The 14,465-nt window shown below is 40.0% G+C and overlaps 1 protein-coding gene across 2 annotated transcripts in view; it reads right to left on the reverse strand.

The window, feature by feature from the left end:
• LOC123501080 (circadian locomoter output cycles protein kaput-like) overlaps positions 1-14,465 on the reverse strand; it is an 82,596-nt gene that overhangs the window by 3,890 nt on the left and 64,241 nt on the right. The window contains exon 13 of one of the 2 annotated variants that reach the window (XM_045249662.1): positions 4,896-4,984. In XM_045249662.1, coding sequence (XP_045105597.1) covers positions 4,896-4,984 — 89 coding nt within the window. Of the gene's footprint in view, positions 1-4,494; positions 4,985-14,465 lie in introns of those variants that run through there. The other variant, XM_045249661.1, reaches the window with a different exon arrangement.

Genomic DNA, 14,465 nt, shown 5'->3' on the forward strand with positions numbered 1-14,465 from the left:
GACTGAAGGAAAAGTGTTAAAGTGGATGGAAAACTACTTGAGATGGAGGGAGATGAGAACGGTAATAAGGGATGCAAAGTCGGACTGGTTGGTGGTGGAGAGTGGAGTCCCACAAGGTTCAGTGCTGGCACCAATACTTTTCCTTGTCTATATTAATGATATGCCAGAGGAGTAAACAGTTATATTAATTTGTTTGCGGATGATGTGAAGTTGTGTAGGTGTGTGAAGAGTGAAGAAGATTGTGAAATTTTACAGGCAGATCTGGATAAGATTTGGGAGTGGAGCAAGAGGTGGGAGATGGAATTTAATCTGAGCAAAAGTCATGTGATGGAGATGGGAAGAGTGGAAGACGGCCAAGAGGGTCATAAGATGGGTGAAGAAGTAGTGTTGAAAAAGGTGGAAAAGGAAAAGGATTTGGGAGTGATAATACAAGACCATGGGCAGTTTGAGGCTCATATTGACAAGATGTTTGGAGAAACATATAATCTAATTAGAAATATTGGATTAGCCTTTCATTATATGGATAAAGATATGATGAAGAAATTAATTAGTACGGTAATTAGACCAAGATTGGAATATGCTAGAGTGGTTTGGTCCCCTTATAAAAAGAAGCATATAAGGAAGTTGGAGAGATTGCAGAGAATGGCAACAAAAATGGTTCCGGAATTGGCAGAAATGACCTATGAGGAGAGATTAAAAGAAATGAATTTGCTTACCTTGGAACAAAGAAGAGAAAGAGGAGATTTAATACAGGTTTATAAACTGTTGAACGGACTGGATGAAGTGGATAATGAGCAAATGATGTTGAGAGAGGAAAACTTAAATAGAACTACGAGATCGCATAGTAAAAGATAGCCAAGGAATATGCTTGAAGGATGTGAAGAAATATAGTTTCCCACAAAGATGTGTGGAGGTGTGGAATGGTTTGAGTGAGGAGGTGGTGTCAGCGAGGAGTGTGCATAGTTTTAAAGGAAAGTTGGATGTGTGTAGATATGGAGACAGGGCCACACAGTATGATACCCAGGCCCTGTAAAATTACAACTAGGTGAATACAACTAGGTGAATACACACACACACACACACACACACACACACACACACACACACACACACACACACACACAAAGGGTAGCTCAGTGGTTAGAGCGCTGGCTTACAAGCCAGATGACCGGGTTCGATTGGCCGGATGGAGATATTTGGGTGTGTCTCCTTTCACGTAGTGTTCACCTAGCAGTGAGTAGACAGGATGTAAATCGAGGAGTTGTGACCTTGTTGTCCCGGTGTGTGGTGTGTGCCTGGTCTCAGACCTATCCCAAGATCGGAAATAATGAGCTCTGAGCTCGGAGGGTAACGTCTGGCTGTCTCGTCAGAGACTGCAGCAGATCAAACAGTGAATTACACACACACAGTGGAGTTTGGGGAAGGAAAATCAGAAATACTGTATGTTAAGATGCATATTAACAAAAAGGAGTTAACAATCATTGGAACATATGCGCCACCAAAAACAAACTCATGGACTAACCAAGAATATAGAGACATGATAGATGACACAATAAGGAGTCTTACAAGAATCATTAAGGAAAGGAGAAAAGTGATATTGGTAGGAGATTTCAACTGTAAGGAGGTAGACTGGGAAAACTATGAAAGTGGTATGGGGGAAGATGCCTGGGAGATAGATTCCTGAACCTAATGATAGATAATTTGATGGTCCAAAGAGTAAAGGAAAACACAAGATTCAGAGGAAACGATGAGCCGGCAAGATTAGACCTAGTTTTTACAAGGGATATACCAATTAACGATGATATAAGATACAAGTGCCCATTGGGAAAGAGTGACCATGTAATATTAGAAATGGATATAGAAGAAGGAAAGGAAGATAGAGATGAATCATACAAAGGAGACCGATTAAATTACAGAAAGGCTGATGTAGAGAATCTCAAGAACTATTTTAAAACGTAAACTGGAGGAGATGGAAAACTCATTAACGGTTCAAGAGAAATATAACTTATTTTTGGAAATATACAAAACTGGGGTCAGGGAATATGTTCTGAAATATAGACCTAAAGAAGAAGGAAAGAAAGATTGGTTTAATGCAAGATGTGCTAGGGCAAAGGAGAAACGAGATGGAGCATGGAAAAGGTGGAGAAGAAACAGAAATCCAGAAAATAAGGAAAACTTCAAAACAACAAGAAATGAATATGCTAAGGTGAGAAAGGAAGAAGAAAGGAACTATGAAAAGGACATTGTCGAAAAATGTAAGGAACAACCAAAATTGTTCTACAGATTCATAAATGGAAAAATAAGACAACAAGAAACAATAGAAAGGTTAAAAGGAGAAACGGAATGGTGGAAGACCCAAAAGTATGGCAGAACTGTTAAATAGTAAATTTCATGAGGTCTTTACTAAGGAATCCAAATTTGAAAGACCACAGGGTAATAGAGACTGTCTATATGAAAGAGATTAAAGTAACCAAACTTGAAATAAAAAAGTTGATGACGGAATTGGATGAGGAAAAGGCAATGGGACCGGATGAAGTCTCAGGCAGAATACTGAAAGAATGTAGGGAAGAACTAGCAAGTCCAATATACAACATCATTAAATGCTCAATAGAAAATGGAACAGTGCCAGTGGAGTGGAAAAGAGCTGAGGTGGTTCCCATATATAAGAGCGGAAGGAAGGAAGAACCTTTAAATTACAGACCGGTATCACTAACTAGTGTAATATGCAAGATGTGTGAAAAAGTAATAAAGAAGCAATGGATTGAGTTTCTTGAAGACAACAAAATATCATTAAATAGCCAATTTGGTTTTAGAAAAGGTCGGTCATGTGTGACAAATTTATTGAGTTTCTACTCTAGAATAGTTGATAAAGTACAAGAGAGAGAGGGATGGGTTGACTGTATTTATTTAGATCTAAAAAAGGCTTTTGATAAAGTGCCACATGAAAGATTACTGTGGAAGTTAGAGGAGAAGGGTGGCTTAAAAGGAAGCACATTGAGATGGATGAAGAATTACTTAAGGGGGAGAGAAATAAGGACGATAGTTAAAGATATGAAGTCCAAGTGGAGAACAGTAGACAGCGGAGTGCCACAGGGGTCAGTATTGGCACCAATACTTTTTCTCGTATATATAAATGACATGCCAGAGGGACATAAATCTGTTTGCGGACGATGCGAAACTGTGCAGAGTCATTAAACAAAAAGAGGATTGTGAAATACTACAGGAAGACTTAAACAAGAACTGGAAATGGAGCAAAAAATGGGAGATGGAATTCAATGTGGACAAAAGCCATGCCATGGAAATGGGAAAAAGTGAAAGACGACCAGTGGGAATCTATAAGATGGGAGATGGAGTAGAACTAGAAAAAGTAAAAAAAGGAAAAGGACTTGGGAGTGACAATGGAAGAAAATAATCAACCGGTAAGCCATATTGATAGAATTTTCAGAGAGACGTATAATTTGCTAAGGAATATTGGAGTAGCATTTCACTATATGGACAAGGAAATGATGAAGAAATTGATAAGTACTAAAATAAGACCTAGATTGGAATATGCAGGAGTTGTGTGGACTCCCCAAAAAAGAAACACATAAGAAAATTAGAGAGACTACAAAAATGGCTACAAGAATGGTTCCAGAATTTAAAGGGATGGCATATGAGGAGAGACTAAAGGCAATGGATCTACCAACCTTGGAGCAGAGAAGAGAGAGAGGGGATCTGATACAAGTTTATAAATTGATTAACGGAATGGATGAAGTGGATAATGAGAAACTGATCCTGAGAGAAGAATATGATTTTAGAAGCACAAGATCGCATAGTAAGAAACTAAGGAAGGGACGATGTCTGAGAGATGTTAAAAAATTTAGTTTCCCGCAAAGATGTGTTGAGACTTGGAACAGTTTGAGTGAGGAAATGGTGTCAGCAAAGAGTGTACATAGTTTTAAAGAAAAATTGGATAAGTGTAGATATGGAGACGGGACCACACGAGCATAAAGCCCTGTAAAACTACAACTAGGTAAATACAACTAGGTAAATACACATAATGAAATGGAACATGGAGTCTAATGGTAAGAATTGTAGTATGATGGAGTTTGGAAAGAGTGCTAGAAAACAAAAAGAACTTCTTACTTGAGAAATGAAGAAATGAATAAAAGGACAAAGGAAAAGGGCCTGAGAGTAACAATTTCTAATGTGTTGTTTGAAATGCATATCAACAAGATCACAGGGGAAAATTATAATCTACTTACAAACATCAAAACAGCATTTACATACATTGATGAAGATATGTTAAAAAAGCTGATGACAACAATGATACATCCACATTTGGAGCATGTAGCATTAATGTAGTCACCAAATCTAGAAAAAGGCATTAGGAAGCTGGAAAGAATCCAGAAAGCTACAAAAAAAATCCCTATAAATCTAAGTTAATATGATCATGAAGAGAGGTTGAAAAATCTGGGTTTAACTACACTGAAGGAAAGAAAGAAAAGAAATTATATGATAGCACTATTTATGATAGTACAGTCAGAGACAATTGACGTGACTGCAGGAGAACAACATACGTGACTTCCCTGGCATTGTACGTAACTCCTCCAACCACTACAAAACTTCCACGGCGTAAAAGAAAATACCGTCTGTCGACTCATCCGAGCTGTCACTCAAATTTTGAAGGACATTTAAATCTTTATCATGCCTTTGCTGGAGATAAAGAGCAGTGTCACCCTTCCCCCCAACCCATCTGTGTGGCTTTGTGCAGTTAACAAACATCATCAAGTACAAATATTTGATATTTCAAAGGGATACATGAAGTGAGATACTATAAGAAGTGTGAGTCAGTGCTACCAATTGGGGCTAAACAGCCATGAAACAAGTGTGGAAACTGGTGTGAGTGCACGTACAGTGCGGTGCCTTGTTGCAACATTCAAGGCTAATGATGAGTGTGAGTTTCCGCGCCACAATTTTGGTGGAGGAAGGCGTCCAAAGATCTCTGAAAAATTTTTGACAGTTATAAGACATAAGTTAGAGAAAAAACCAGATAGTACAGCAAGACAAATTAAAGAAAATAATGGTAGTGTTCTTCAAGGAGTGAGTGTGTGAACCACTTAGAGAGCCGTCTGAAAAAAACTGTAATACAAGAATGAAAAGGCACAAAGCAAACCGTTGGTGACAGAGGCACAGCAAAGGAAAAGGCTTGAATTTGCACGGAAGTACACGTCATGGATTGTTGATGACTGGATTAGTTTTGTGGACTGATGAATCTGTGTTTCATGTGAATAGCCCAAAAGGCTTGAGGGTGTGGCACCACCTGGGGTCTGACCCCTGTGACCCCAAATATACCCCGAAGACTCTCAAGCATCCTCCTTTCTTTTTTTTTGTTTTTATTTATACCATGTGGGCTTTTCATGGGAATTTATGGGCTAAAGGGGATACTTTTTAGGGTACCTCCTATCTCAAAGCCCACCCGCTAGGAAACCGTTGCCCCGAGTGAGGAAGCCCAACCTACACTCGGACCGTAGGTTGGGCTTCCTCTTTTTCTAACAGTGTGGGGTGCATTTTCTTATGGAGGTGTGTCTGACCTGCATGTTATATGCAACAGTGAATCAGTCACAAAGGATATATATTTACGCCTTTCAAAGGATAAGTTGGCTACTTGGTTTGCCGTCATGGCGCAGAGGTGTTCCAACAGGACGGGGCTCCTTGCCACACCGCATACGTTGTGAAGGAATGGAATGGTTCACAGATAAGAAGGTTGAGGTGATACCTGACTGGCCAACAAATAGCCCTGATATATCACCTATCGAGACTCTGGGCAATACTTAACCCCTTCGCGTCGGATGTTAAAAAAGTCCGCCTGTATGATATACGGGTGGTAGTGCTGGAAGGTGGAAACTCTTGCAAGCTTGTCATACTTGTCGTCTTTGTGTATTATGCTGCTATTTTTAAGTCACTATATCGCCTTCGAAGAGGAAAGTGGACGCTTCTCTGGAGAGAGAGAGAGAGAGAGAGAGAGAGAGAGAGAGAGAGAGAGAGAGAGAGAGAGAGAGAGAGAGAGAGAGAGAGAGAGACATTTCCTAATATTTTAGACACAAGCGGGACGTATGTAGCTTATCTTCGAGAGGAAGAGGGGAGGGAGGGAAGGGAGAGGAAACAAGGAGAAGAGAGAGAGAGAGAGAGAGAGAGAATTAGAAAATTTGTTTTTGTATTTGTGTGCGTGTGTGTGTGTGTGTGTGTGTATTTACCTAGTTGTAGTTTTACAGGGCCTGGGCTTTATGCTCGTGTGGCCCCGTCTCCATATCTACACTTATCCAATCTTACTTTAAAAGTGTGCACACTCGTTGCAGACACTACTTCTTCATCTAAACTGTTCCATGTCTCAATACATCTCTGCGGGAAACTATATTTTTTTATATCTCTCAGACATCTTCCCTTTCTCAGCTTTTTGCTATGCGATCTTGTGCTTCGGGTGTCATATTCTTCTCTCAGGATCAGTTTCTCATTATCCACTTGGTCCATTCCGTTGATCAATTTATAGACTTGTATCAGGTCTCCTCTCTCCCTTCTTTGTTCCAAGGTTGGTAGATCCATAGCCTTTAGTCTCTCCTCATATGTCATCCCTTCAAGTTCTGGAACCATTCTTGTAGCCATTTTTTGTAGCCTCTCCAATTCTCTTATGTGTTTCTTTTTATGAGGGGTCCACACTACTCCTGCATATTTCAATCTGGGTCTTATTATAGTATTTATCAATTTCTTCATCATTTCTTTGTCCATGTAGTGAAATGCTACTCCAATATTCCTTAGCAAATTATATGTTTCTCTAAAAATTCTATCAATATGGCTTACTGGTTGATTGTTTTCTTCCATAAATCACTCCTAAGTCCTTTTCCTTTTGACTTTCTCCAGTTCTACTCCATCTCCCATCTTATAGATTCCCACAGGTCGTCTTTCACTCTTTCCCATTTCCATGACATGGCTTTTGTTCACATTGAATTCCATTTCCACTTCTTACTCCATTCCCAGATCTTATTTAGGTCTTCTTGCAGTATTTCACAATCCTCCTTTTGCTTTATAACTCTGCACAGTTTAGTATCATCCATAAAACAAATTTATGTAGCTGTTCACTCCTTCTGGCATGTCGTTAATATAAATGAGGAAAAGTACTGGTGCCAATACTGACCCCTGTGGCACTCCGCTTTCTACTGGTCTCCACTTGGACTTCATATCTTTAACTACCGTCCTTATTTCTCTCCCCCTCAAATAATTTTCTGTCCATCTCAATGTGCTTCCTTTTAAGCCACCCTTCTCCTCTAACTTCCACAGTAATCTTGCGTGTGGCACTTTGTCAAACGCCTTTTTAAATCAAATAGATGCAGTCAACCCATCCCCTCTCTCTTGTACTCTATCAACTATTCTAGAATAGAAACTCAATAAATTAGTTACACAAGAGTCCTTTTCTAAAACCAAATTGGCTATTTGATATTAATTTGTTGTCTTCATGGAACTCGATCCATTGTTTCTTTATTATTCTTTCACACATCTTGCATATTACACTAGTTAGTGATACCGGTCTGTAATTTAAAGGTTCTTCTTTCCTTCCGTTCTTATATATGGGAACCACCTCAGCTCTTTTCCATTCTACTGGCACTGTTCCATTTTCTATTGAGCATTTTATGATGTTGTATATATGACTTGCTAGTTCTTCCCTACATTCTTTCAGTATTCTGCCTGAGACTTCATCCGGTCCCATTGCCTTCTCTTCATCCAATTCCTTCATTAACTCTTTTATTTCAAGCTTGGTTACTTTAATCTCTTTCATATAGATTGTGTGTGTGTGTGTGTGTGTGTGTGTGTGTGTGTGTGTGTGTGTGTGTGTGTGTGTGTGTGTGTGTGTGTGTGTGTGTGTGTGTGTGTGTGTGTGTGTGTGTGTGTGTGTGTGTGTGTGTGTGTGTGTGTGTGTGTGTGTGTGTGTGTGTGTGTGTGTGTTTCACTGTTTGATCTGCTGCAGTCTCTGGAGACAGCCAGGCGTTACTCTGGAACGAGCTCAGAGCTCATTATTTCCGATCTTGGATAGGCCTGAGACCAGGCACACACTACACACCGGGACAACAAGGTCACAACTCCTCGATTTACATACCTACTCACTGCTAGGTGAACAAGGGCTACACATGAAGAGACACACCCAAATATCTCCACCGGCCGGGGAATCGAAAGTCCTCTGGCTTGTGAAAAGCGCTCTAACCACTGAGCTACCGTGTGTGTGTGTGTGTGTGTGTGTGTGTGTGTGTGTGTGTGTGTGTGTGTGTGTGTGTGTGTGTGTGTGTGTGTGTGTGTTTTCTAAATGTTACAAGGTGGGACGCATGTAACTTATCTTCGAGAGGAAGAGGGAAGGAGGAGAGGATAGAGAGAGAGAGAGAGAGAGAGAGAGAGAGAGAGAGAGAGAGAGAGAGAGAGAGAGAGAGAGAGAGAGAGAGAGAGAGAGAGAGAGAGAGAGAGAGAGAGAGAGAGAGAGATGGGAACAGTCTATGCCATTGGGTAATTTTAGACACAAGGTGGGACGCATGTAGCTTATCTTTAGTGATTGGTGGAGACAAGGATGGTGGGAGGAGCACTAGGATTTCAAGGACAGAATATGGCGTGTGTAGTTGGTATCCAACACACTATACGGGACAACTGAACTGAAGAAAGCTCAGAAAAGAAATATGACGTCTACGTAAGCGTCACCGTATTTGCTACTGGGGCTTCATGACGCCCACATACTGTAGGCGTCACCGTATTGAAGGGGTTAAATGCAAATTGAGAGAAGAAAACACGTCCACCGAGGAGAGATTAAAAGAGGCAATTCATCGGGCATGGACTGTGATACCAGTGCAACTCTGCACAACCTTGCAGCCTTTCTCCCAGATTGTCTCTTGGAAGTAAAAAATGCAAAGGACACTCCATAAACAAGTAAAAATTTAGTTTATGAGGCTACATATACACATTCAATGCACTACATGTAATTACTTAAGTTATTTTCAGCACACAACAAGTTGCATTTGTTGTTTTTCAGCATGGTTACATCATTTGTCGCTGAATGCAGAAGAGAGAGAGAAGCTGGACAGAGATGATCATGTGAAATATGATGATTAGGAGGAAAGACAGCATAAGCCTAGTGTAGCTCTTTTTCCTGTATCTCACAACTAGGTGAATACAACTAGGTAAACACACACACACACACACACACACACACACACACACACACACAGAGATGTATTGAGACGTGGAACAGTTTAGATGAAGAAGTAGTGTCTGCAAAGAGTGTGCACACTTTTAAAGTAAGATTGGATAAGTGTAGATATGGAGACGGGGCCACACAAGCATAAAGCCCAGGCCCTGTAAAACTACAACTAGGTAAATACACACACACACACACACACACACACACACACACACACACACACACACACACACACACACACACACACACACACACACACACAGGATAATAGAGAGACTGTCTATATGAAAGAGATTAAAGTAACCAAGCTTGAAATAAAAAAGTTGATGACGGAATTGGATGAGGAAAAGGCAATGGGACCGGATGAAGTCTCAGGCAGAATACTGAAAGAATGTAGGGAAGAACTAGCAAGTCCAATATACATCATTAAATGCTCAATAGAAAATGGAACAGTGCCAGTGGAGTGGAAAAGAGCTGAGGTGGTTCCCATATATAAGAGCGGAAGGAAGGAAGAACCTTTAAATTACAGGCCGGTATCACTAACTAGTGTAATATGCAAGATGTGTGAAAAAGTAATAAAGAAGCAATGGATCGAGTTTCTTGAAGACAACAAAATATTATCAAATAGCCAATTTGGTTTTAGAAAAGGTCGGTCATGTGTGACAAATTTATTGAGTTTCTACTCTAGAATAGTTGATAATGTACAAGAGAGAGAGGGATGGGTTGACTGTATTTATTTAGATCTAAAAAAGGCTTTTGATAAAGTGCCACATGAAAGATTACTATGGAAGTTAGAGGAGAAGGGTGGCTTAAAAGGAAGCACATTGAGATGGATGAAGAATTACTTAAGGGGGAGAGAAATAAGGACGATAGTTAAAGATATGAAGTCCAAGTGGAGAACAGTAGACAGCGGAGTGCCACAGGGGTCAGTATTGGCACCAATACATTTTCTCGTATATATAAATGACATGCCAGAGGGAGTGAACAGCTACATAAATCTGTTTGCGGACGATGCGAAACTGTGCAGAGTCATTAAACAAAAGAGGATTGTGAAATACTACAGGAAGACTTAAACAAGATCTGGAAATGGAGCAAAAAATGGGAGATGGAATTCAATGTGGACAAAAGCCATGTCATGGAAATGGGAAAAGTGAAAGACGACCAGTGGGAATCTATAAGATGGGAGATGGAGTAGAACTAGAAAAAGTAAAAAAGGAAAAGGACTTGGGAGTGACAATGGAAGAAAATAATCAACCAGTTAGCCATATTGATAGAATTTTCAGAGGCGTATAATTTGCTAAGGAATATTGGAGTAGCATTTCACTATATGGACAAGGAAATGATGAAGAAATTGATAAGTACTAAAATAAGACCTAGATTGGAATATTCAGGAGTTGTGTGGACTCCCCATAAAAAGAAACACATAAGAAAATTAGAGACTACAAAAATGGCTACAAGAATGGTTCCAGAATTTAAAGGGATGGCATATGAGGAGAGACTAAAGGCAATGGATCTACCAACCTTGGAGCAGAGAAGAGAGAGAGGGGATCTGATACAAGTTTATAAATTGATTAACGGAATGGATGAAGTGGATAATGAGAAACTGATCCTGAGAGAAGAATATGACTTTAGAAGCACAAGATCGCATAGTAAGAAACTAAGGAAGAGACGATGTCTGAGAGATGTTAAAAAATTTAGTTTCCGCAAAGATGTGTTGAGACTTGGAACAGTTTGAGTGAGGAAGTGGTATCAGCAAAGAGTGTACATAGTTTTAAAGAAAAATTGGATAAGTGTAGATATGGAGACGGGACCACACGAGCATAAAGCCCAGGCCCTGTAAAACTACAACTAGGTAAATACAACTAGGTAAATACACACACACACACACACACACACACACACACACACACACACACACACACACACACACACACACACACACACACACACACACAGGTTCGAGTCCCGGTAAGCGGCGAGGCAAATGGGCAAGCCTCTTAATGTGTGGCCCCTGTTCACTTAGCAGTAAATAGGCACGGGATGTAACTGAAGGGGTTGTGGCCTCACTTTCTTGGTGTGTGTTGTGTGTTAATGTGGTCTCAGTCCTACCCGAAGATTGGTCTATGAGCTCTGAGCTCGCTCCGTAATGGGAAAGACTGGTTGGGTGACCAGCAGGCGACCGAGGAGCTTAATTACACACACACATTACAAGTACAAGATCACATACAGGCAACTCCCGCTTAACGAAGGGGTTACGTTCCTAAAAAACACTTCGTTAAGCAAAACTTCATTAAGCAAACCGATTATAACAAGTTTAACCCCTGACTTGAACTTCCATTGAGAGTAAACAAAGCAAGAGTGCATCATAGTACAGTGAAAGGTTTAATGAAAGTAAAAATTATGAAGTTTAACATTTAGGCAGTTAAATTTAATTTAAGTCATTATAATGTACACTAATGTATGTATGTACGTAGCTTTATAATGTTGATGATCTTAAATTTATGAAGGGAGGGAGAGTGAAATGGGAAAGACACTAACTGGCAACCTGTGGAATGTAAACAAAGGGTGTATCATTGTACCGCATACAAAACTTATGTACCACATTTCCACAAGGCTTTCCATTTTATCCATTGTAGAATCACGAGTCCAAGTGGTTCTTTTAGCTTGCAAGGAAGATACAATCTCACCAGCCTTCTTAATAGTCTGCTGACTTGAAAATAGTAGAGACAGTAGATGGAGTCACGATGGTGGCCAGCAATGCTATAGTTTTCTTGCCACTCTCGTGTCTGTGAATAATATCTAGCTTCACTTCGCGAGTAAGAGACTTCCTGGTCTTCTTAGGAATGCTAGGCCACATTGCAGGGCGTTTTGGTTGTAAGTTGAGCGAGTGAAGACGAGCTGCTGCTGACGCTGTTATGGGAGTGAGGGTACGTGTTGTCCACGAGAAGCTTGATCTTGATCTTTATCTTGATTCTACAGGTGTCCCAGGATTTCTCCTGAGGCAGGCCTTAGTATTTCCGGCTCCTGGTGTATTCAAAAGCTTGTGGAAACTGCGTGATGACGAGGCTTCCAAACTTGGAAAAAATTACCTGGATAAAACTTCGTTAAAGCGAGTTTGGTGTTCGTTAAACGAGTAAATGGTAGTAAAATGAAACCTTCTTTGTAGCGAAATTTCGTTGTGTGAACCTTCGTTAAACGGGGGTTGCCTGTAGTAAGAAACTGAGGAAGAGAAGATGTCTGAGAGATGTTAAAAAATATAGTTTCCTGCAAAGATGTGTTGAGACTTGGAATAGTTTGAGTGAGGAAGTGGTGTCAGCAACGAGTGTGCATAGTTTTAAAGAGAAATTGGATAAGTGTAGATATGGAGACGGGGCCACACGAGCATAAAGCCCAGGCCCTGTAAAACTACAACTAGGTAAACACACACACACACACACACACACACACACACACACACACACACACACACACACACACACAGGGTAATAGAGAGACAGTCTATATGAAAGAGATTAAAGTAACCAAGCTTGAAATAAAAGAATTAATGAAGGAACTGGATGAAGACAAGGCAATGGGACCAGATGAAGTCTCAGGCAGAATACTGGAAGAATGCAGGGAAGAACTAGCAAGTCCTATATACATCATCATAAAATGCTCAATAGAAAATGGAACAGTACCAGTAGAATGGAAAAGAGCTGAGGTGGTTCCCATATATGAGTGGAAGGAAGGAAGAACCTTTAAATTACAGACCGGTATCACTAACTAGTGTAGTATGCAAGATGTGTGAAAGAATAATAAAGAAACAATGGATCAAGTTCCTTGAAGACAACAAATTAATATCAAATAGCCAATTTGGTTTAAGGAAAAGACGGTCTTGTGTAACTAATTTATTGAGTTTCTATTCTAGAATAGTTGATAGAGTACAAGAGAGAGAGGGATGGGTTGACTGCATTTATTTGGATTTAAAAAAGGCATTTGACAAAGTGCCACATGCAAGATTATTGTGGAAGTTAGAGGAGAAGGGTGGCTTAAAAGGAAGTACATTGAGATGGATAGAAAATTATTTGAGGGGGAGAGAAATAAGGACGGTAGTTAAAGATATGAAGTCCAAGTGGAGACCAGTAGAAAACGAAGTGCCACAGGGGTCAGTATTGGCACCAATACTTTTCCTCATTTATATTAACGACATGCCAGAAGGAGTGAACAGCTACATAAATCTGTTTGCAGATGATACGAAACTGTGCAGAGTTATAAAGCAAAAAGAGGATTGTGAAATACTGCAAGAAGACCTAAATAAGATATGGGAATGGAGCAAAAAGTGGGAAATGGAATTCAATGTGAACAAAAGCCATGTCATGGAAATGGGAAAGAGTGAAAAACGACCCGTGGGAATCTATAAGATGGGAGATGGAGTAGAACTGGAGAAAGTAAAAAAGGAAAAGGACTTAGGAGTGACGATGGAAGAAAACAATCAACCAGTAAGCCATATTGATAGAATTTTTAGAGAAACATATAATTTGCTAAGGAATATTGGAGTAGCATTTCACTACATGGACAAAGAAATGATGAAGAAATTGATAAGTACTTTAATAAGACCCAGATTGGAATATGCAGGAGTAGTGTGGACCCCTTATAAAAAAAAAAACACATAAGGAAATTGGAGAGACTACAAAAAATGGCTACAAGAATGGTTCCAGAATTTGAAGGGATGACATATGAGGAGAAACTAAAGGCTATGGATCTACCAACCCTGGAACAAAGAAGGGAGAGAGGAGACCTGATACAAGTTTTTAAATTGATCAACGGAATGGACCAAGTGGATAATGAGAAACTGATCCTGAGAGAAGAATATGACATTCGAAGCACAAGATCGCATAGTAAAAAGCTGAGTAAAGGAAGATGTCTGAGAGATGTTAAAAAATATAGTTTCCCGCAAAGATGTATTGAGACGTGGAACAGTTTAAATGAAGAAATAGTGTCTGCAACGAGTGTGCATACTTTTAAAGTAAGATTGGATAAGTGTAGATATGGAGACGGAGCCACACGAGCATAAAGCCCAGCCACTGTAAAACTACAACTAGGTAAATACAACTAGGTAAATACACACACACACACAATAAATCAATGGGGCCTGATGGCATATCTGGAAGGTTGCTAAATGAATGTAAGGATCAATTGTTGAACCCCGTATTTGATATTGTGGAAACCTCCATACGAACAGGATTAGTCTCGAAAGAGTGGAAAAGAGCTGACA

The sequence above is a fragment of the Portunus trituberculatus genome, chromosome 8 (genome assembly GCF_017591435.1).
Source record: "Portunus trituberculatus isolate SZX2019 chromosome 8, ASM1759143v1, whole genome shotgun sequence".
NCBI lineage: Eukaryota > Metazoa > Arthropoda > Malacostraca > Decapoda > Portunidae > Portunus > Portunus trituberculatus.